The sequence below is a fragment of the Osmerus eperlanus genome, chromosome 3, assembly GCF_963692335.1.
Source record: "Osmerus eperlanus chromosome 3, fOsmEpe2.1, whole genome shotgun sequence".
NCBI classification, from domain to species: domain Eukaryota; kingdom Metazoa; phylum Chordata; class Actinopteri; order Osmeriformes; family Osmeridae; genus Osmerus; species Osmerus eperlanus.
In genome coordinates, this window is record NC_085020.1 from 657,147 (window position 1) to 679,900 (window position 22,754).

Here is a 22,754-nt window from a genome sequence, read left to right on the forward strand (position 1 = left end):
TGGGTTCCTGAGGAACCCTGGGGCCCCTGGAGGTCTGGAGCTACAGGGGTCTCTAACCAGCCCAGCAGGCTGATGTCATCATATTGACTGGTGTGTGTATGCTAGGTGGAGCTGGGTGCGGTTATTTCCAGAGCGCTGACTCTTGTACTTGATCATTCATTTCAATGGGCGCCAGTCTGAAACATGGTGCTGACAGGAACCTGATGTGTCTGATGCTGGTGCTGCATTACTGGGTTCTGTGGTCATGTTGGTATGTTGTCTGACAGTTTAGTCCCAAGCAGGGGCGTTGTTAGACATAAAACTCTACTGGGGCACAGGCCCCTATTCATATCCCTTTTTTTTCTTCAAAGCGTGCTGCGCACAATGCACTACTCGGCTATAGAAACTCCCCTTGCTTAACCCACTATACAACAGTTCAGGGACGCAAGTTTGATATCAGCTTTGGCAGGGACATCAATAGTTAATGCGAGCACACACATTTTCTTCTCATTCATTTGAGCGCAAATAATGTTTTTTTGAGCTTCATGTAATATTGTTTATATGTTTGTGTCAAAAAAAGATGATCAGTAGGCCTATCATTTTGAAACTTTCTTTAGTTTTGTAACGTTTTCTTACCCTACCTCAATTCTGTCTTATGTGCCGAGTCCGACACTTCTGTGTGTGTGCTGCAGTGGCTATTTGGCAAGCTCAGAAGAGCGCGCTGACATGGTTAAACTGCTTTGCTTTTACAAGCGTTGATTGGGATACTGCCTTTATTTTTTCCGGGATTATCAATCTAAATTAATGCACTGACTAATAAAGTAAATTGTTAAAACTCAATTTTTAGATTTTATTGGGGCACAGCAGATTTAACTTGGTCCCAAGTTTCTCTCAGTGTCTTTTTAGAACCTAAACTTGTGGTTTGTTATCAAAATGTTTTTAGGGTTAATCAAATTTGCTGCATTTTTCGTGTTCATATATAGGCCTACAGTAAATACTTTGTCCTTTAGATATGCTGAAACACTACGAAATATGCTAAAAATATTTACACAACCTAGAAAATAGTTTATAATTTATCTTTAAGATCCATTTTGAACAGTGGTCCACAAAAGAACTTTTCGAAGAAAACCTGAAAAGAAACTGTCATCTAACTCAACACAGTTGAGACAAATTACAGTCCAGTTAATAATCATAGTTTAGTCTCACCTTCCACGGTCAGTCTGGCTGAACAGGTGTAGTCCCCGACCTGCACGCTGTATGTGCCCTCGTCCTCCAGCGCCACCTGCTGGATGACCAGCTTGCGGCAGCAGCCCTCACTGCAGATCTCGAAGCGCTCGGAGGGCAGAATGACGTTGCGTCCTTTGTACCAGCGGATGCTGCAGCGCGGGTTGGACACTGTGCAGTCTAGAACCACGCGCTGCTTCTCAAGCGCCGTCCGGTCCTGGAGCGCGTTCACGATGCTTACCGGCAGCTCTGCACACACCAGCAGGGACTTAACATGGTGAAGCCTGTCTTTAAAGATTTTTGGGTGGCATTTGTCATGCTTTTTAGACCGATTTTAAGTGAAGTGTGACAGGAAAGGCAAGGAAAGAGAGAGGGGAAAACATGCAGCAAAGTGCCCAGGCCGGATTTGAACCCTGGGCACTTCAGTAGCCTAAGTGACTTTACGTTAAATGCTCTACCACTGAGCTGCACCTATCCCCATGTTAATGTACATGAAGTATACAGTATATAAAGTTATTTCTGATATTACCAGAATTGTTATTGATAAACTATGCAGTATCAATAAGAGATCGAGGTTATGGGAAAAGCAATACAACAGTGACGATAATATGACGATAGGCTACATAAATGTTTTACCTTCTACTTCCAGGTAGGCTATTGATTCTATGTGTTTGGCGACAAACTTGATCTCTCCAGAATCCTCTCCTCTCACATTACACATCAGGAGGAAATGCTTGGTCCCTGAATAGACACGTGAAATGAGTTATTACCTAAACTTCTGAGCCTGCAAAGAAGAACAAATTTAGATGTGTGGTTTGTGATCATATGTGTTATGTGTATTTCATCTGATAGAAGTATTCAATCATGTCATAGTTCATATTCTGCTGTATCAAGTGAAATGTTGATTTTCTCTGAAAACCAAAAATATTATGGTCAGTAAGATCACAATTTCACAGATGACCTTCCTGGCGTATTTTGATGGTGCTGGTGGGAGTTATCTTCTCCCCGTCCTTGAACCACTCCCCCGGCACGTCTTCCAGGGAGATCTCACACACAAACACGGCATTCTGGTCCTCCTGCATGTCCAGGTCCTCCAAGCCCTGCAGCACCTGCAGCTCGCGCTCTGGCCACAGCATTCAGAGAAGAAAAGCTTGTTTACAATAACCAACACGCAAACATACGTTAGTGGTCTGCATGGCTAAATAGCCTTAGAGTACTGTGAAACTAGAACAGCTCCTAGTTTGTTTTATATTGTGTCTGTGGGTGTGTACATACATTATTCTGTTTGATATTTCTGTTTTTGTGATGATTTGGTGTGTAGTCAGTAGGATGAGTGTTGCTGTATTTTATGATAGTTCCTGATTAATAAAATGCTTTAACATGTCAATTGAAATACTGCAAAAAGCTCAAATGTATAGCCTACGCCCTACGGGATCGCTCAGGTCAGAAGTGTTATTATATTCTACCGACAGATGGCAGTCTTGAGCCATAGAGGTGGCACAAACAACAGGTTTCCAATTTAGCTGAAATAATCTGCAGGCGGGAAGGGTAGGAATGCTGACCTCAAAACAGTAGTCCCAATTTTTCCTAACGTAAACGCAAAAACAAAACAAAAAAACAAACGTAGGCCTACCTTTATGTTAAACATTGGGTTAGGCCTGCATTGAATGTATGTTTTAAATAATAAACTGAGGAACCATTTGTTGTGGAACTACGCCGGCAGCATCCCACTCCCGATGTTTTGTGTGTCAGAGTTCGAGCAGTTGTTCTGGAGAAGATGAGCTGGCTGACCCAGCCGTCTGCTCGAGGATCGCTCTCCGGCGCCGCCGGCGCTGCATTAAGTCGAACGCACCTATTAGCAACACACCGGAATGCAAGGCCGGGTTTGATGCCCTGGAACTTCAGGTAAGACATGGGTTTATATTCATAACCCTGCCGCTGTGCAGATAATGTAATCTCTTTTGCACTTGGAAGAGCAAATCGTTAATGTTTAGTATTAGTAGCGCTGTCGTCGTAGTTAGTTTGGTTGTGATTGTAGCCTGGTCCCAGCATCTGGGGTCAGATGGCTGAGCGGTTAGGGAATTGTGCTAGTAATCAGAAGGTTGCCGGTTCGACTCCCGGCCGTGCAAAATGATGTGTCCTTGGGCAAGGCACTTCACCCTAATTGCCTCGGGGAATGTCCATGTACTTACTGTAATCGCTCTGTATAAGAGCCTCTGCTAAATGTAAATGTAGCCAATGGCTAACCTAGCCTTGTCCTAACCGTACTCTCGTAAATTTCATTTGTACAGAGAGTCTGGGATCGATCCATTGACAAGCGTTAACTTCCTTGAAGGCGGGTAGTCTGTTTAGGTTTAAACAAAATTGGATCTGCCATAACCAATCGCTAGCTTTCGCCTTAGCCAACTCCTTCACCGTACATTTAGTCACTAACGGAGCTAGCTGAAAAATATAACTTTTCCAGAACCCCGTGGGGAGCGACACAACAGCCACAACATCATGGCCACCAACACAACTCTGCAAAGATTGTTCTTGCTCCGGCTTTAACTTTTGGATATTCGGCAGCGTTGCCACAATGGACCGAATGGCTTCGCTCGCATCTTTCTCCGCCGCCATTACTGAACTACAACTCAAACTACCGCACGACATCAACGTCATCGTTCTCAGCCACTCCCTCTGTTCGCTGATTGGTCCGGTAAAAAGTTTACCAGAGACATCTGACTAATATACCGAAAGCCCAGACGCAGTACAGAAGCAAAATGAAAATTGAGCGGAAGTACGTAGGACTGCTGAGCCAGGCTAAGGCTAGGTGGGACCAACACAATGATTGGTATTTGAGGCCCAAGCCACACCCTGCCGCCGCCCATGGTTGTAGCTACTGATGAAATTAAGTTGTTACACAATGACCTGAGTTTGTTGTTGTCGTGCCGCCATACAAGTTATGTTTTGGTTGTTAACCTTGTTTACTGGTTGTAGGATACGTGTTAAAAGAGAGAGATCTCTTGTCTGCTACACACCCAGCTTCCAAAACTAAACAATGATGCCACATTGTAGTTTAGTTGGCAGGAAGCCCCAACTGGAAACATCTTCCTGTGTGCCTAAAATTTATTGCTGTTGAAAGTAGCCTAAAAGTTCTTACACTGCTTTACTATATTACTGTCACATGAAATAGTTTAAGTAATGTATTGTTTGTTACATGAACAAAGTAGACTATTTACAATAAAAAAGGGTCTTGACCGGATAGAAATGATACAAGGGACATCATCGGTGAAGATAAATCCCTCTTCCAGATTCCTGTGTGTTAAATGAGAATCCACTGCTGGATAAGGACAGAGGTCTTTAGTACCGTAGATCTCCACGGTGCAGGAAGTGCTGGCTTCTCCAGAATCGCACACGTACACGCCAGAGTCTTCTACGGTACTCTTCAGGATCTGGAGGAAGCGCTTTCTGCCCATGCCATAGATCCTGTAGTCCTGGCATGAATTCATCTCAGACCCATTCTGAAGAGAAAACAGTATCCACTTTTATTTCTACTTATTATAACATACATTTTCACCATTAATTTGACTGTTTTTTGTCTATAGTTACAACAGTTCTCATTGGACTATAGTCATTAGATTAACTAGGCCTATAGCTAGGCCTGTAGCTTGATGAATAGTGTTTGAAAATGCTTATGAAAGGAGTTGAGTTCTCACTTTCATCCATTTTACTTCTACGTTGTGTCGTGACAATTCGCATTCGATAGACACCACTGCTCCCTCCGGGCGTCTAATATCCTCCAGGGTTTTCAGAATTGTCACCGGTGGTTCTGTAGTTACATAAAGACAAAGAAAGACTATAAATATCTGCTTAGTTAAATACAACTAATACAGCTGTCTGAAGGCCCAAACACAGGCCTTTTCTAAAGAAGTCTTCATGCTATGCTATGGTAATAGAGTGCAATACGGTATTTTTGTAACATTTGCCTGAATGAATGCATGTCTACTCCATAGGCCTTTTCTGTGCAACACTGTCTTTAGATTGATGCAGCAAATTTTTTTATTGTACTTCAGACAAATGAAATATTTTCATTAGAATTTTAGATTAAGTAATTTAGGTGGAAAGTTCACATTTATTGGCATTTATAGCTGTACAGGAATCTCTGTCTTGAAGTAGTATGGACCTTTCACCAGAGCCTTGTGTCTTGGGACAATAAAAAATGGCATCCTGAATGATGCATCCTGAATGATGGCGTCACAGTTGCTTACCTTTAACAACAAGCCTTGAAGATGTTTTCAAATTCTCCACACAGAACATAAAAGAGCCTGTATCGTCCAGGGACAGGTTGGAGATAGTGAGGCTGTGAACATGGCCTTTAGCACTCATACGCCAGTGGTTATTGGGCTTGAGCTGGACCCCGTTCCTATGCCAGGTGCCCACTACGCTGGTGTGGGACAGCTCCACCTCAAAGGACGCAGTCTCACGCTCTGTGGTCTGGATGTCAGTTAATCCCTTCCGAATAGAAATCTTTCTAGCTGTAGGAACAAGTTAAGAGGATTTGTTTTAGAATTATGAGATGAGAAAAAACAGTTATGTTTTTAGATCTGTCATTGTTGTTTCCTTGGCTCTTTACTAATGAGTGTTTGGAAGGTATTGAATGGGGTCCTGAACATTGGACCTTCCATTGTTAAAACAAGTACTGTATATCATTATGCAATGACAATTCAGATTCTATTTGTTGCACTTGATAATCTATTAATCATTACTTCATGCAGGCTTTTCACTAGTGCTTTGTTACATATCCAAATCTCTAACATGGGGAGTTCAAGAGTTGAGTTGTAATTACAATTTCACTATAAAGAACCAACAAATTGTTACTTCATGTGGTAAATTACCACTTGATAGGTTGAGCAAAGTTTCCAGACAATGTTACAAAGTGTTCCTTCTTCACAGGAACGCTCAATGACAGTTGTAGGGTGTATCCCAAGCTCCTGTTACTGTATAGGCTAGCGTAGGGTGTGCATGGCAGAGAAATATTTTACAACAGCCAGACAGTTGGCTGTGTGGGAGGAGCAAGTATTTTTGTCATTTGAATACAGCGCTTTACACCAAAGCCCACCTTGAATCTGCCAACATTTTTTACTTATTCCAATACAGACCAGCATTCCCCAGGGAGAAAGAGCCGTTTATTTTGGAGACCCGATGACAACAACCTCGGTTTTGAAGGCCAGTGCATAAATTTAGATGCAACGAGAGGAGATCCAAATTCATAGGAGGTGCCAACAGCAGCCAGAATCCAGATTTTCCCTTCCCTCACACAATCCTGCTGAAAGGACAGCCTCTAACTAACACACAGCCCCACCATCTCACCCACAAAACACATACAAAGAAAACAACATGCTTGGCTACATCTTAATCATTAAAACTTTTAGGGGCTAAAATGCCCCTGTGAGCCCTACAGTAGCTAGTCCCCAGGACAACATAGTCAGCGGTGAAGAAGGTGTCTGTAATGTAATCCTAGCCGCTGTCTGATGTACATCTTCCCATCCAGGGAAAAGGAGGCTTAAATAGTTATTCAATGAGGACTTCCTTCTATCCTCCAATCTGATTCCCCTTTGACACACTTAATGGAATTATCAAGGCTTCACTCGTGCAATGTCAACATTGAAATCGACTCCCTGGGACCCAGTGGGTTGCCGTGGGTCACCTGTTAACTGCCGTCACGGCCTGCCCAAGTGCCCCCCGGACCCCCAGACCTCCGTTTCTTAAATTACTCTGATGCAGTTAATTGAGTTTGCCTTCAAAAGCAACAGCGGTAATGACGGTCCGAATGTGCAAACAGCGCCGCCGGCAACGGAGGTAAACAAACAACAGCAGCACATAGCGACAACACGTGTCGACTCACGTTCCACAGAGAGCAGGGCCTGCGTGCGGTCGTGGAGGGTCTCACAGCTGTAGGTGCCGCGGTCGGAGAGGGCCAGCCTGTGGATGGTGAGGCTGCGTTTCCGTCCCTTCTGCTTCAGGGTGAACTTGGGCCCTGGGTGGATGACCACTCCCTGTCTCATCCACTGCACCTCCCCGGAACCCACGCTCACCTCCACCTCCAGCGTCGCCTCGCTGAACTCCTCAGCCACAACGGGAGCCATGTTTTTGGTGAACAGCGTCTGTTCCTCTGAGCACACACAGACATAAAACAAGATCACGACGGGGACTTACTCAGCGTGGTATTTGCTCTTTAATTGACAGGTGTCAATCACCCATAGCATTCTGTGGTCATATTTTTTTACAAAGACATCAGAGAGGGCCAATTATTTGACATGCATCAAGGTGTACGTTGGTATAAAACGTCTTGGTAAGGCATGTTCCTATTCAAGGAGGCCATGCCGAGCCCTCCCACTGGTCTGGCCCTCTGTGTTGAGACAGAAGCTGCTGTGCCACTTGCCTCTGTCAGTTACCAGAGGAATTCTAACAGGAGAAGCTGCTAAGCGCTGGCCGTCAAAGGCGCCTCTTCAACAATTTGAGCCGTCTGAAGGGGTCATTATTTATCACAAATATGTTGATGTTGCAATAAAAAGCTGCTCACCCTTTGAGAAAACGAATTGCTTCAGTTGTATTGCGATACAGATTTAGATAGAGGGTCAGTATATATATAGTTTTTATATCAGGGTAAATTAAATCCTATATTATGTTAGAAATTAGCACATTTTCTAACTACACAGCTCCTATTGAAATGCACATCTGGGCAACCAAACAGAGCCTGTGAAACTTTCTACCAGACAAATACAAGGTTAATTGATGGTTTTCTCACCTTGAACTCTGAGGTTTGCGTCAGACAACAAGCCCTCTGCGCTGGCTGTCACCGTGGAGCTGTCTGAGACACGGCATGTGTGGATGCACAGCATGTGACACAGTCCGTTACTGGAAACCACAAACCGCTCACTGGGAGTCAACAGCTTGCCATCGAGGCGCCAGACCAGCTCTGTGTCCTCTGGCGAAACAACACACTTAAAGGTGGCGTCTTCCCCTTCCTGGACTGTTATGTTGTGCAATTCCGCAATAAACTCCACTATGCGTGGAACTGGAAGCACAAGGAGATGTTAAAGGGAAACACAGTGAAACACAAAGAGAAAACAACTACTCTGATTTCAGGAAACAATCCACCATTATTAAGGATTCCAGTAACTAGTCATGCTTACTTTCCACAGTGACCGTGGCAACAGTCCTGTCATCCGTGGATTCACAGGAATACTCTCCAGCATCCTCCGCTGTTAGCTTGTGAATGGTGAAGCTCCGTTCTCGCCCCTGCGCTCTGATGGTGTGACGGCGGTTAGGGGTGATGTCTTGGCTGTTCTTGAGCCACTGTACATCTCCCTTTGGCTTGTTCACCTCACATCGTAACGTGAGACTGCTGTCTTTTAGGGATGAAATGTTCTCCAGTGGTTTGGTAAATGTCAATTTCATCTCTGCGAAATAATACAAAATAATGATCAGTTTATAACAAAAATAAATGTAATTTTGAATTGTCCGTTACTCTAGTAATTTTGTAAATATGGCTCTTTACTGTATCAAGTCTCAAATTTAATACAGAGTTGGTCAATTTGATACAAAACATGTTTATAAGGACCAAATCAAATCAAATCAAATCAAATTTATTTGTATAGCCCTTTTTACACGCAAGCATGTCACAGAGGGCTTCACATATGCCCATAGAACTGCCCCTCAACCAACCTAAACCCTCAAGGAAGACAAGGAAAAACTCCCAAAAAACTCTCAACAGGAGAAAAAATAAATAATGGAAGAAACCTTGGGAGGAGCAATTCAGAGAGGGATCCCCTCCTCCAGAGACGGTTGGTGGGAGAGAGGAGCAGAACACAGGCTAAACATAGTCATACAGTGTCGATGGGTTTTTAAAACACCAAAATCCATTATAAAATAATGGATTTTGGACCCAATGGACCCAATGCAACTACATCTATCCATCACAACAAGTTGACATGATTACCTTTCACTTGAACAGTGAAATACATCTCATCTGTGGTGACATCACAGATATACTCTCCACTATCAGACAACTTCAAGGGGTTGACGATGAGGGTGTGAGTGTGGCCTTCACTGGAGATGTGGATATTATCTTCATTCAACAATCGACCATCTTTCAGCCATCGAACATTTGCCTTATCTCGGTTCACCATGGCACAAAGAGTCACGCTCTCATTCTCGTAGGCAGAGAGCATCATCGCTTGTTTATTCATGAACTTCACCGGAGGCTCTAGTTGTGAACAGAATTATCAGATAGCAATGGCATCTGATGACGTGCAAATAATGTGGCTGTATACGTATGATATGTGTCATAGATATTCCCCAAATATTATTATTTTTTTACCTTGGACTTCCAGCAGGGTTCTCATTTTGTCCTCCCCTGCATCACATGTGTATTCTCCAGAGTCCGAAGGCTGAAGTCTTGACAGAACGAGTTTCCTTGTTGTCTCGTGACTGTCAATGTTTGTACGAGAGTCATAACTCAGTAACTTTCCATTCCATAACCACTGGACGGTGGCATTCGGGCGAGATACTTCACACTCCAGAATGAGGTCGTCTCCTGCAACCAGAATGTGTTTCTCTGGATGACCAGAGTTCCCTATGATGGAGACAGGTGGTTCTAGGGAGAAAAAACGACACAGACACATTGTGTCACTCGAGTAAGAAGTCTGACAAGGTGTTGCTTCAGGTCTTGGAAAGACAGTTCAGCTAGCATGGGGTACCTTGCACAGTAATACAGAACACCATCTTGTCGTCCATGGCATCACAGCAGTATTCTCCAGAGTCTCTGAGCTCCGCGTTCAGAACGACCAATGAACGAAAAGCCCCTTGCTCCTCGCAAGAGTAGTGCTCATTGCCATCAATTAAATGGTTGTCTTTGTACCAGCTGACAACACCATTGGCACTTGAGAGCTCACATACTAAAATGATGTCATCTGATACCAAGAACTGCTTTTGTGTGGTTGCATCACTTTTCCCCACGATTTTCACTGGGGGTTCTATAAATAAAAAACAACCCAGAGGTGAAATGGGGTTGGCAGCTGAACCACCATGCACATGTGAATTCTAATAATATTTACCTTTGATCTTGACTTGGAAGTCCATGACATCGTCCTTGGCATCACAGACATACTGTCCGGCATCCTCCAATGTTAGTGAATGAATAGTTAATTGGCGTATTATGCCATCCTCAACAATGGTCAGATTGCTTGATTCTTCCATTTCTTCTCCATTTTTCTTCCAGCTGACCTCAGCGTTCGGTCTGGACACCTCACAGTCCAGCACCAAACTCTCTCCAAAACACTTCTCCACCACACTGGCCATCTTTCTGGGTCGTACAAACCTGACCGGGGGCTCTGCATGAAAAGAAAATTACGAAATTATACATTGAAAACTCTCCTTCACTGTCCAATGTCAAATGTACGTTTCCCAAATCCCTTATAGATTGGTATTTAATGTACATTTGCATGCATACTAAAATTAGATGAATGTAAGATTTACAGCTTACTAAAGCGTCATGATCTTGTATGTTTTCACTATAAAGATTACTGTGAGACAGTTCTCCAGTCAATGTAGCTTTTGTATTTTGGTCTTTTGGTGGCAGTGGAAAGTGTATTGAATGCTCAGTAAACTACTACAACAACAGTACCTGCAATGTTCACAAAGAATGTCACTGAGTCATCCGCTGTGTCACAGACATATTCAGCTGAGTCCTTGACAGTCGTCTCTGGTATGATGAGTCTTCTGTAGACGCCGTCCACCTCCAAGATAAGGTTGTTGTTCTCCTCCACCTCCAGCCCATCCCGGTACCAGCGCACCACCGCATTGGGCCTGGAGATCTCACAGCTTAGGACCATTCTCTCAGATGCCTGCTGGCAGAGCTCCATCTGGGACTGGCTTGGGGACACAATCCTAACAGGGGGCTCTGGAATGAGACACCCAAGTATGATAACATGACAGGTTGGTCATTAAGGGAACGTTGTTCTGAAAGGTGTACGTGATCAAGTAATTTTCACCTATTTCACTTTCCTACCTGTTAAACTGAGGTGGAAGAATATTGAGTCATCGGCTGTATCGCAGACATATTCGCCAGAGTCTTCAACACCACTACAGAGGATCTTTAGTCTTCGGTAAGGGCCCTCAACTTTCAGCTTGATGTTCTCGCTTTCTTGCAACTTCTGTCCATCCTTAAACCAGTTCACAACACCATTTGGCCGTGAAAGCTCACAGCTCAGGATGATTTCCTCTGGGACGTGCCGATCAAGATGGACGTCTTCTTTAGGATGAACAATCATCACTGGAGGCTCTGGACGTTAGGAAAACAGAGATTAAAACATCATGGCAAACACGTGTCTAAACATGTATTTCTCCAACCAAGACAGACAACATCATCCAAACTCCTGTTCTGGATTTTCAGGAAATTCAATCAGAATCATTTTCACGCGAGTTGCGTGAATCATTACCTCGTATGTTAACCTTGAACATTAAAGCGGTGTCACCCACACGGCAGGTGTATGTTCCTGTGTCTGCAAGCTGGGCACACTTGAGGATCAGACTCCTTCTGGCTCCATCTGCTTCTACTGCAACATCGTCACCAGGCTGCATTTCAACCCCATCTTTGTACCACTGGACTATGGCATCAACTTTGGATACTTCACAGGACAAAGTAAGACGGTCTTGTTCCACAACACTTTTGAAGAGGTCTTCGTCTGGCAAATCAACAAATGTCACTGGAGGTGCTGGAATTAGAAAATACAAATGACTTCAATGATCCTTCCTGTTTTATGTCAATATACAGTAGTTATGCCAGGTTTGCCCAGGTTAGCCATGCGTGGATGTCTGGATAGCTCTGGAGGAGCCTGTATCCACTGTAGACACAAAAATAAGAGGTTAAGGAGAGCCGAGCGTGGGTGTAGTGTGGTTAGGCCTTGGGAGGAAACGAAGGGGCCCACATGCTTTCACTTCTCCAAAGGACTCCGTGAACGTAACAAGCGTTAAGGAAAGAGACCAGAACAGGGAAAGGTAAATAAAGTTGACCATGGATTCATGGACCTACATGATTACTACTGCTTATATTATGGTCATGTGGGGCAAGTTCACATGAAAAAAAAACAAATGGGCATGTACGCTACATGATGCAACATGAGGTTATTAGTTGCATGTCTAACTTGATGACTTGGGAAAATGTTGCATGTCACCTTTCACATCCACATAGAAATCCCTGATTTCATCAGCTGTTTTACAACTATACGCCCCAGATTGAGAACATGTGGCTGATTGGATAATCAGGGTCCTCACTGTGCCCTCTGACTGGAGGTCTACTCCCCTCTGAGGGAGGAGCTTGGTCCCATCCTTGTACCAGTGGACCTGGGCAGTGGGGTCTGAGAGCTCACACTGCAGTACAAGAGGACCTCCTGCTGGGATGGACTTGGTCCTCTCAGCTTCTGGAGCAGCTGAGAACCTCACAGGTGGAGCTACAGGTGTTTTGAATTCATTTTAGAACATATTTAATGGTGGTACTATTCTTATACATGCCAATGTTACAAGAATTAACTGACATGATTTGTCGAGTTTTTCAGTATTTATCAATATACTTCTGTACATACAAGTAAATATCCAGGCAAAACAGAGGGCATGATGTTGAATCTATTCTAGAAGTTGCTTCAGAGGTGTATTTTTTTTGTGACACCTAAAGAGTACTTACATTATTTACAGTAATTGTTTTTGGGTAGTCACGGGTTAGGTACTTAAATGCCATTAGTGAAACTGCTTTGAGCACAGCTGTCTCATTCGTATTTTAAGATCTAGAGAAGGATAAATATGTACTGGCTTTGTTGAAAAATCTGAGTGTAGAGATCTAATTTAAGTTCAACTTGATGCTTGTTGTGTGACTGAAACTAACCATTAAAACCAAAACAGAGCCTACATAATGTCATCATGATATACCCCCAACAATGCATTAATTAATATAAAGCGACATCTTGCTCATTAAAACAAGCATTAATCAAAACATTAGTGACTTGACAAAACTCAAAATACTCAGATCACCTGCAACATCCACCTTGAATTCTATGCGGTCGTCTACAGCCTCACAGCAGTACAGTCCTGCGTGTCTGAACTCCGCCGATTCAATCCTCACTGCCCTCAACGGGCCTTCCGATTGGATTTCAAGTTCCCTCTCTGGAAGGAGTTCTACCCCGTCTTTCTGCCAGCACACCTGTTCAGCAGGGTCTGATACCTCACATTGAAGTATAATTGGGCAGCCCGCTTCAACAAACTTGTTCCGTGCAATTTCTGGAAGTGCTGAAAATCTCACTGGAGAAGCTGAGGGTTTTTTAAAGAATTTACAGAATAGTTTCAGTGTGCAGTCAAGTTCTATAATTAAATTTTGCATTTGAACATTGGAGTAAATGGCTTAGTTACTTTTCAAACCATGCCAGTTGTTCAAATTAATCCATTAGCATCACAACGCAACATACCAAGTACCATAAGAGTCAGATGTTTTAAAGAACTGTTAGGATGAAGAAGGGGGGATAAGATTAAGAGACAAGTTTATCCTACATCCCACATGGGACATTCATCCAAGAACTACGACATGGTTGGGTGGGAGTGTTAAGGAAAATCACCTTGAACCTGGAATGACATAACATCACTGGCAACACTACAGGAATACAGCCCCAAGTCAGTTTCTGTGTGATAAACAAGCCTTCTCATATTGGCTTTGTTTCTTACATCAAGGCCAGTTTTAGAAGACACGTCAACCTCATTTTGACACCAGGAAACCTGGGCAGAATAATCTGGCAACTCACATTGCAAGACAATGGAAGAGTCAACTCCAGTGGACCTGTATGTCTCCACTGACGGATCAGGCAAGATCTGTGGAAATGGGCCTAAAATGTAGGATGACGCAAGGAGAGAAAATAGTAAGGCATCGAAGAAAAATGGGTATACATCATTGAAACCACAGACTGTGGCTTTAACCTACTAAGAAGTCAAGTTTTAAACATAGGTGTTAGTTAACTCATTTTCAAATCATGACCGACAACTAACAACTAAACCAAGAATCCAGAGACACAAAAAGATTGAAATCCAAATAGGTACAGTACACCAGAGAGGAGTTCATGTTTGTGTAGTAAAATTCAGAGTATAAGTACGGTATATGCAAATCACCTTTGATGTCCACTTTGAAAGTGACGGTATCATCGGCGGTCAAACACTCATATATTCCACTGTGAGAGATTTCAGCAGACTGGACAACCAGTGTCCTTGTAAGACCGTCTGACCGGAGGTCTACTCCCCTCTGAGGGAGGAGCTTGGTCCCATCCTTGTACCAGTGGACCTGGGCAGTGGGGTCTGAGAGCTCACACTGCAGTACAAGAGGACCTCCTGCTGGGACGGACTTGGTCCTCTCAGGTTCTGGAGCAGCTGAGAACCTCACAGGTGGAGCTATGGATGTCATTGACCGCAAACGGGTATTTTTTACAAAGTTAATTGTTTCTACATTAATGTTATTCCATTTAAAGAAATTTGATTTCACAAGACAAAGTTTAAATGACAAATATTTACAGACAAGATGGCAGATGTGACACAGTCACAAAGCATGAGTAGAATCAAAGAGCAGGAAGTGCAATGTCCAAGCATCTGACGAGACAGAAGTAGTGGGTTACCAAGAAGAGCTTTCAGATGGTTTGAGGAGGAAATGTGTTATACAGAGCCATAGGAATGGACCTATATTATGTGTAATAGATGTTGACATATTTACATGCAGGTGAATGGGTTGGCATATAAGGTGTTCACCTTGCTTCAAACGTAAAAGTGTACCTTAATCTTAGTTACCAAAATGAGTTACAGACGGGAACAAGTGTCTTCCTGGTCCTCCAAATCTTCAGTTTTACAGTTTGTTCACCAAAGAGGAAAAAAATCTAATTTTGGATATGAGATCTAAGATTTTTTTTTTAAGAACGATTCAGCTTTGACTGAACTGTTTTCACAGTTTAACTGCTTGGAATCTAAAGAAATCTATTATCAAGAAATATCACCGGTAAAATAGCCATCCCAACAACATTGGACTGTTACTGCAAACAAGGGTAGTGGAAACATGTACTGCACGTCTTCTGTTAGGAGTCAGCCAGGACAACAAGACACCATCAGCCGTTAGTTGCCACTGAAGGACGGTTAATGTATCGAAATAGCGTCTGTAGATGGTGTGCGCATCACCTTTTACTCCCACTGTAAATTGGATGGCGTCATCCAGTGTCTCACAACGGTACATTCCAGAATGGGACAGCTCTGCTGAGTGAATGCTCAGGGTTCTAATGGTTCCATCCGACAAGATGTCAACAACGCTCTGAAGCAGGAGCGGGGCCCCGTCCTTAAACCAGGACACTTCAGCAGTGGGGTCTGAGAGCTCACACTGAAGACACAGATGACTGCCAGCTTGGACGCTCTTTTCCTTGTCAGCTTCAGACATTGCTGTAAACTTCAAAGGTGGAGCTACAGGGTTTAACATGAAGAACATTCTGATTATTGAAAAACTTAATAGAATCACCTGAAATGAAACAGAAAATGTATCTGCCGTTACTTTGGCAATGTTGCCCATGATGTGGTTTTACTGCAGGGGAAGTAGCTATTAGTTTATAGGTAAACCCACTGTTGATACCAAAGGCATGCATTTCAACAAGTCATATCAAACCTGTAGATTTGACAACCACATGAATTCTGATAACCTTTTTCCAAACATTATAATCAGTGACCATTACTAAGATGTTTAAAATTGACAAGATCGGTCAAAATAACATTGTCACCTTTTACATCCACATGAAAATGCATGGTGTCATCTGTTGTCTTGCAGATGTACACCCCTGCATGTGACATCATGGCCAGATGGACAACCAATGTCCTGATGGCACCTTCTGATCGTATATCCTGCCCGGGTTGCTCATGCAGCTCTAGGCCTTCCCTGTACCAGGCGACTTGAGCGTGAGGGTCGGATATCTCACAGCGTAGCACTATCGGACTGCCAGCTTCAATGGTCTGGTTCCTCTCAGCTTCACAAGGTGTTGTGATTCTTACGGGTGGAGCTGGAGGTGCTTAAGATGATATCAAGAGAGAATTATGACACTGTTAAGAAATATTGGCTGAAACAGAAATGAGGGTTCCAAGATTATTCATGCCAACTCCTCTAAGCTATGTTTATACTGTAATAACAGTTATGACATAGTACATACCATAAGTACTCAGATGGGGAGATTGGATTAGTTTTGTGTAAAATCTATCTGCTAAAGGTAATAAGATTTTTATCTGGCAAATCAACAATTAAATTGTTATGAACCACGCAAGGTCAAAATATCAATAATAATAATTTTTCGTTTGAGTTTAGTGTAAGCTATATTGAATAAGTGGTACATTTGGATATTGTCAAATGTCAAAGAATGCTTATTGCAATCTCTTGATTTACACAATGTCAACATTGTGCCCATCCATTTTCCTGTTTCATAAAGCTAATTATTTAAATCACCTTCAACATCCACCATATATGCAATGACATCATCATCCAAGCGACAATCACATGCTGTCAGTTGACAGAGTGCTTCTGACTGGATATTTCCATTACGTTTGACATCATATGGTTCATCTGATTGGACAGTTCCTGCCATACATTTGCAAGGCTCTTCTGATTGTACAGCTGCTGCCCGTATGGAGCAAAATACCTCCTCTGATTGGATAGTCCCTTTCTGGGTGGAGTTCTGGAGCTCGCTTGATGGAGGGGATGTTGGTATGGAGTGAAAAAGCTCATTTGATTGGACAGTTGATATCTCCATAGAGCAATAATTTCCCTCTGATTGGACTGTTGCTGTCTGCATGGAGGAACAGGGCTCCTCTGATTGGACAGATGCTGTCTGCATGGAGTTATAGAGTTCCTCTGATTGGACGAACGCTGTCTGCATGGATTTGTAAAGCTCTTCCGATTGCATAGTAGATGTCTGCACAGACTGAAATGTCTCTTCTGATTGAGACACAGTAGAATGTGTGGACAGGTAGAATCCCCTTGATTGGACAGTTGATGCCTGCATCGTGTGCTCATCTGATTGGTGTGGGGAATGTAACGCATGTCGTTCACGAGGTTCGATGTCTTCCTGGTTGAAGGCCTCAGAGGGATCTTGCAAGGGACAGCCATCTTCAAACCATGTGCTCTTCTCAGAGTCCTGGCCAGCTGAGAGACACACTGGTGCAGCTATAAGCATTGTGGTGTACAAGGAGAAAGGTTTTCAATGGTTGTTCTTTACCCCCAATTAAAATCTCTTTAATAAAAGGTACTGTACATCATTTTGTGTTAGGTATGGAGGAGTTATGTGAAAATCCATTGCAAAGACAAACACTTAAGATGGGCGACCAACACTGGTCTAAATATCAAACCTGTAGTATGAATACTGTGCTTTTTTTCATTTGTGAGAAGAGTTCATTGTCATTGCAACTGTGAAAGATGTGGGACAGCAGAGATAATGGAAGGGTCTGATGATGAACAAGACAAAAGATGGGCTTCAAGAATAGAAAACTGCTTGTTACAAGCAGACTGGTGTTCTGATTGGCTCAGTTAAGAATAAAGAGTCATGACATCACAAACACAACATGGAGGTTAGTGTGAAGGAAGTCAGCCGCTGACAAACAAATCAAATGTTTCATTAAAAGGCAAAAAATAGCAGGAAATGAGATGAAGTCAGCAATGATAACGATCACTGAAAAGCGTAATTTTTTAACAACTGTTTATCTGCCTTAAAGAAGTGACGGATGATAAAACACACCACCGTGGTTAGTGGCGCGTATGTTCTTGGTTAAGGAGATGGAGTATGCTAATGTTTAAATAGTTTTGTATCACCTTTGATATCCATAGTGCATTGGGCAGACCCATCAGATATCTCACAACTGTCATCTCCAGAGTGAGACAGCTCTGCTGTTTGGACAAAGCCACAGAGAAAACAATGAGCTGGATGACACAGACTCTACCATGTTACTAAATGCTTCTGTCTGATTCTGAAGTGAGTGGATACAGGAGTATGTGGAACACCACCTTTGATGTCCACATTTAACTGGCAGGTCTCGCCAGCTGTTTGGCAGTCAAATCTCCCCCCACAGGGTAAGCCATGAGGATGGAGCGGAGGCCGTGTGCTGCTGTCTGATTGCTCTCTCTCAAGTCCACTTTGGGGGTATATCTGTGTTCCATCTTTGTACCAGCAGGCCTTGACAATCGGATCAGAGATCTCAAATTGTCGTACAATTGAGCAGCCTGCTTCTATGGACTTGGTCTTCTCAGCTTCGGGACCAACCACACATGTCTTAGGTGGAGCTACATGTGACCGTTGGGAGGATAATGTAGTTTGAATTATTCGGAGTGCTTAAAATGGCTTACAAGAGGCAGTATACTAAATAAAGCATGTAGCATTAGCTGTGTAAAGACAGAACATGTAAGAACACTCCAGCAGCTACAAGAAGACAGTTAGTAGCAACCGAAATTAATAACAAAAATTTGACAGAAATCACCTTGGTTTTGTACAATTAACTTGGCGACATCATCCGCAGTCGCACAATAATATGCCCCAGAGTTGGAAGGGTGTGCGGGTTCGATAACCAGGGCCCTCTTGATGCCTCCCAAATCGAATCCAGGTTCAGTTTCAGAGTGGTTCTGTGCTTCGTCCTTTTGGAGTGACCCCTGGGGTACAGGGTCTGAGATCTCACAGGGTAGTTCAATGGGGCAGGTTGCTTCAAGCGACTGGCTCTTCACAACCTCAGGTTCTGGTGACAGTGTCACTGCTGGAGCTAAAGATGATGATCCATATTACAATTGTGGAATAGGTATGGGGGAAAGAGGGTGCTGACTACAGTTTACCCAAACTAACTAATCTGTGATTTCTCAGACCATTGTCAAAGAGGTAAACCCATACATTCAAACAGTACATACTGTACAGCGACAGATAGATAGCTTTCACACTTTTAGTGAGGAAGTTAAAGGCGTTTCAAAGCAAGTTCACAAAAACTCCAGTTTGAGACAGACAGCAGTAGTAGCCACACATGTTAAGTGTGTCAAATCTCTGGAAAAGCACTAGTGGTAGTTTAGTTTGAATTCTGTACCAAAAAGCCCCAAATCACCTTTGATTTCTACCGTGAACTGGACGGTATCATCAGAAGTCTCACAGCTATACAGGCCTGAGTGAAAGAGCTCTGCCGATTTGACAATGAGTCTCTTCACAGCGCCGTCAGACTGAATGTCCAGTCCAGTTTGTGGATGGATGTTTTCCCCATTCTTGTACCAGTCGACCGGGGCAGTGGGGTTTGTAACCTGGCATTGTAGCTCAAAGCAGTCGCCCGCATCTACAGACTTAGTCCTCTCAGCTTCAAACATAGCTGAGAACTTCACTGGTACAGCTAGCAATAAGGATGCAAAACAGACTCAATGTTGAAAACATTTAGTTAAATGTTTAAATGTTTAAATTTAACATTTAAATTTAAAAACAAATATATACAATTCCTAGCTTTGATTACTATCATTTGAATAAATGTTTTGTAATGCCAACAAACTGTAGCTACACACCACAAAATTGCAAACCCATACAGCAAAGAATTTTAAGCACTTCAAAGACTCACAAAACTGAACACAAAGACAGCAGGGGTTATTAGTCACTCTTAACAGACGAACAGAAGGAGGGTTATATCTCACATTACATACAACAAAAGCAGAAAGGGTAAAATCACCTTGGATCTCCACATGGAACTCCACAGAATCATCTTCTGAGATACAACTGTACATTCCAGAGTGTGACGGCTCTGCTGATTGGAGAACAAAGGTCCTCACATTGTCTTCTGATTGGATTTCTATTCCAGAGTTTGAAAAGAGCTGTGTTCCATCCTTGTACCAGCCGACCTGAGTTGTAGGGTCAGAGAGCGTGCACTGCAGCACGACAGGACAGCCTGCCTCTACAGACTTGACCCTCTCAGCTTCTGGAAGTGCTGAGAATCCCACAGGTGGAGCTACAGATATGTTTAAGTGTGTTTTAAGGTCAGTTTGGCTACATTATGGGTATGTTAAAGCAGTTCAACCATATCAGTGTAAAAAGACCAATCAAGATCAAAGTTCAAACATTAAACAAGTTCTGTATCATAAGAGGAGGAAATAATAAGCCAATTTGTTAATGAGCGACAAGATAAAAAGCAACAGACACACACACACAAGGTTGGATGTTAGTAGCTTTTCTAAGAGGGAGTTTGTTAATTTCATATAGCCAAAAAAAAAACTTTCAGTCACCTTTAACATCCACATTGAACTGGATGGCATCACCCTTTGTCTTGCAGCTGTATGACCCAGCATGGAATAATTCTGCAGACTGGACAACCAGTGTCCTTGTAAGACCGTCTGACCGGAGGTCTACTCCACTCTGAGGGAGGAGCTTGGTCCCATCCTTGTACCAGTGGACCTGGGCAGTGGGGTCTGAGAGCTCACACTGCAGTACAAGAGGACCTCCTGCTGGGATGGACTTGGTCCTCTCAGCTTCTGGAGCAGCTGAGAACCTCACAGGTGGAGCTACAGGTGTTTAGATATGATGATGATTCATTACGTCTGAGTATGGATTGTTTTACGGCTCTGTTGTATGCTTGTAAAATGTTCTTAAGTCAAATGTGATCAAATATATACATACTTAGACTGAAAGCAGGTCAGAGGGGTTTCAGAGGAAGAGTGTTAGTAACCTTGACAGAAATGAGATGTGTTCAACATGAACCACTTGCCACTCACCCTCAACTTCCACATTGAACCTGATGACATCGTCGATGGCATCACAGCAATACACTCCCGAGTGAGAGAACTCTGCTGATTGGATGACGATTCTCCTCATGGTGCCCTCTGATTGGATGTGAAGCCCCTCCTCTGTGTGTAACTCCACCCCATTCTTGTACCAGTGTACTGGGACAGCTGGGTCTGAGAGCTCGCAGTAAAGCACAATTGGGTTGCCCACTTCGACAAATTTATTACGATCCATCTCTGACAGTGGTGTGAACTTCACTAAAGGAGCTGCAAATGTCATAAAAAGAGCAATTTTTTGTGACACAAACTTTTCAAACTCACATCAAATCAAAACATAGATTTTTTGACATCTCTAATTAAAAACAAACAATTCAAGCGTACCTTGAATGTACAGGGCAGCTGAATCTCGAATCCCGTAGGCTATGAACGTGATCTCAGCCCCATTCTCCGTGTCTCGTACCACTCGGATGCGGAGAGACTGGTGTGTCCGCGAGCGTCTTGTGGAGAAGCGCTCGTCCTCCTGAACCTGAGTGCCGTTCAGGAACCAAGTCCCAATAACCGAGGCAGACAGCTCGATGGAGAAGCAGGCATCTTGCCCTTCTGGCACCAACGCATCTTGTAGAGGGGCTTGTATCCTGGCAACAGGCACTGTAATACAAAATACAGAAGGCTCCTTTGTCATTCGTAAGTGTTATTTTTTCTCCCCCCAAAATGGTGTGACGTTCATGTGTTTTATGTATATTCAGAAAACACTGTATTTGCCCAGATACTTGAGATTGCAGAGCCCCAAATACTTTTTCATGGCCCTCTTACCCCACACGGAAAACATTTCCACAAAGGTTTCTCACCCAAGTGGACCGTTCTTGGGAACTCCACGTTGGGGCTTCGGCCGTACTTGTTGACGCCGCAGATGCGGAAGCGATAGTCGGCCTCGCAGGGAACGCTGTCGCCGAGGATCTCCACCGACGTGGCCGAGTCTGTGGTCAGGCACTGCAGCCACTCCTGGGATCCGGTGCCCACCTCCTGCCTCTCCAACACGTAGCCTGAGGGAGGGTTCTTCTTGGAGTCCTGAGCAGGAACCCAGGAGAGCAGAGCAGCGTTGGCCCTCTCCGTGTTCATCTGCACCCCCACGGGACAGCTTGGGGGGCAGTGCCTAGCAGCTGGGAGCAGGAGAAATACAGGGATTATTGGCTTAATAGACACGGTTTTCTGATAGACATGACTTTAATCTTAATGTGTTGGATTACTGTTCATTTGGAGGGGGCATTGTATAGCATATTCACAATTGAATCATAATGTATTATACCACATTATATTCTAAATCCGTCTATTGACAGGGGACCATCTGTAACATTCTGCTCTCCAAGATAGCATGGACACATGAACAGAATGAGCCCTCACCTTTTACTCTGAGCTGAGAGGACGTCTTGGATCTGCCCACAAAGAAGGTGACGAGGCCAGAGTCCTGGGGGGTGGTGTTGACGAACACCAGGATGTGAGTTCTACCAAACGACTTCAGGATGGTCTGGTGTGTCTCTCGCAGCTCTGTGCCTTCCTTGTACCAGTGGATGTCCATCTCCTCTTCCTCCACCTCGACGCAGAACGCAGCATTCTCCCCCTCCAGAACATCCACTTTTCGTGGAAGTTTGCGCATGATTGTGCCTTGAAAGAAACAGTTGAAGTGGACTTTGAACTCAAGCTGTGCTGAAGAATAGAGTTGAAGTCTGGCAATAAAATCCAT

At 43.6% G+C, this 22,754-nt stretch overlaps 1 protein-coding gene across 12 annotated transcripts in view; it reads right to left on the reverse strand.

Moving 5' to 3' along the window:
- obsl1b (obscurin like cytoskeletal adaptor 1b) overlaps positions 1-22,754 on the reverse strand; it is a 31,853-nt gene that overhangs the window by 3,711 nt on the left and 5,388 nt on the right. For 3 of the 12 annotated variants that reach the window (XM_062456304.1, XM_062456305.1, XM_062456306.1), the window contains exons 4-33: positions 22,415-22,675; positions 21,862-22,173; positions 21,395-21,661; positions 21,005-21,280; positions 20,519-20,794; positions 19,969-20,244; positions 19,366-19,641; positions 18,760-19,035; positions 16,026-16,310; positions 15,439-15,714; positions 14,392-14,667; positions 14,031-14,111; positions 13,270-13,545; positions 12,420-12,695; positions 11,685-11,960; positions 11,255-11,527; positions 10,871-11,146; positions 10,302-10,577; positions 9,945-10,220; positions 9,566-9,841; positions 9,185-9,451; positions 8,379-8,645; positions 7,991-8,260; positions 7,088-7,354; positions 5,451-5,717; positions 4,899-5,011; positions 4,550-4,703; positions 2,165-2,326; positions 1,840-1,944; positions 1,186-1,452 (exon numbers count right to left, since the gene is read on the reverse strand). In XM_062456304.1, coding sequence (XP_062312288.1) covers positions 1,186-1,452; positions 1,840-1,944; positions 2,165-2,326; positions 4,550-4,703; positions 4,899-5,011; positions 5,451-5,717; positions 7,088-7,354; positions 7,991-8,260; positions 8,379-8,645; positions 9,185-9,451; positions 9,566-9,841; positions 9,945-10,220; positions 10,302-10,577; positions 10,871-11,146; positions 11,255-11,527; positions 11,685-11,960; positions 12,420-12,695; positions 13,270-13,545; positions 14,031-14,111; positions 14,392-14,667; positions 15,439-15,714; positions 16,026-16,310; positions 18,760-19,035; positions 19,366-19,641; positions 19,969-20,244; positions 20,519-20,794; positions 21,005-21,280; positions 21,395-21,661; positions 21,862-22,173; positions 22,415-22,675 — 7,482 coding nt within the window. The remainder of the gene's footprint in view (positions 1-1,185; positions 1,453-1,839; positions 1,945-2,164; positions 2,327-4,549; positions 4,704-4,898; positions 5,012-5,450; positions 5,718-7,087; positions 7,355-7,990; positions 8,261-8,378; positions 8,646-9,184; positions 9,452-9,565; positions 9,842-9,944; positions 10,221-10,301; positions 10,578-10,870; positions 11,147-11,254; positions 11,528-11,684; positions 11,961-12,419; positions 12,696-13,269; positions 13,546-14,030; positions 14,112-14,391; positions 14,668-15,438; positions 15,715-16,025; positions 16,311-18,759; positions 19,036-19,365; positions 19,642-19,968; positions 20,245-20,518; positions 20,795-21,004; positions 21,281-21,394; positions 21,662-21,861; positions 22,174-22,414; positions 22,676-22,754) is intronic. The other 9 variants (XM_062456309.1, XM_062456308.1, XM_062456307.1 and 6 more) reach the window with 9 other exon arrangements.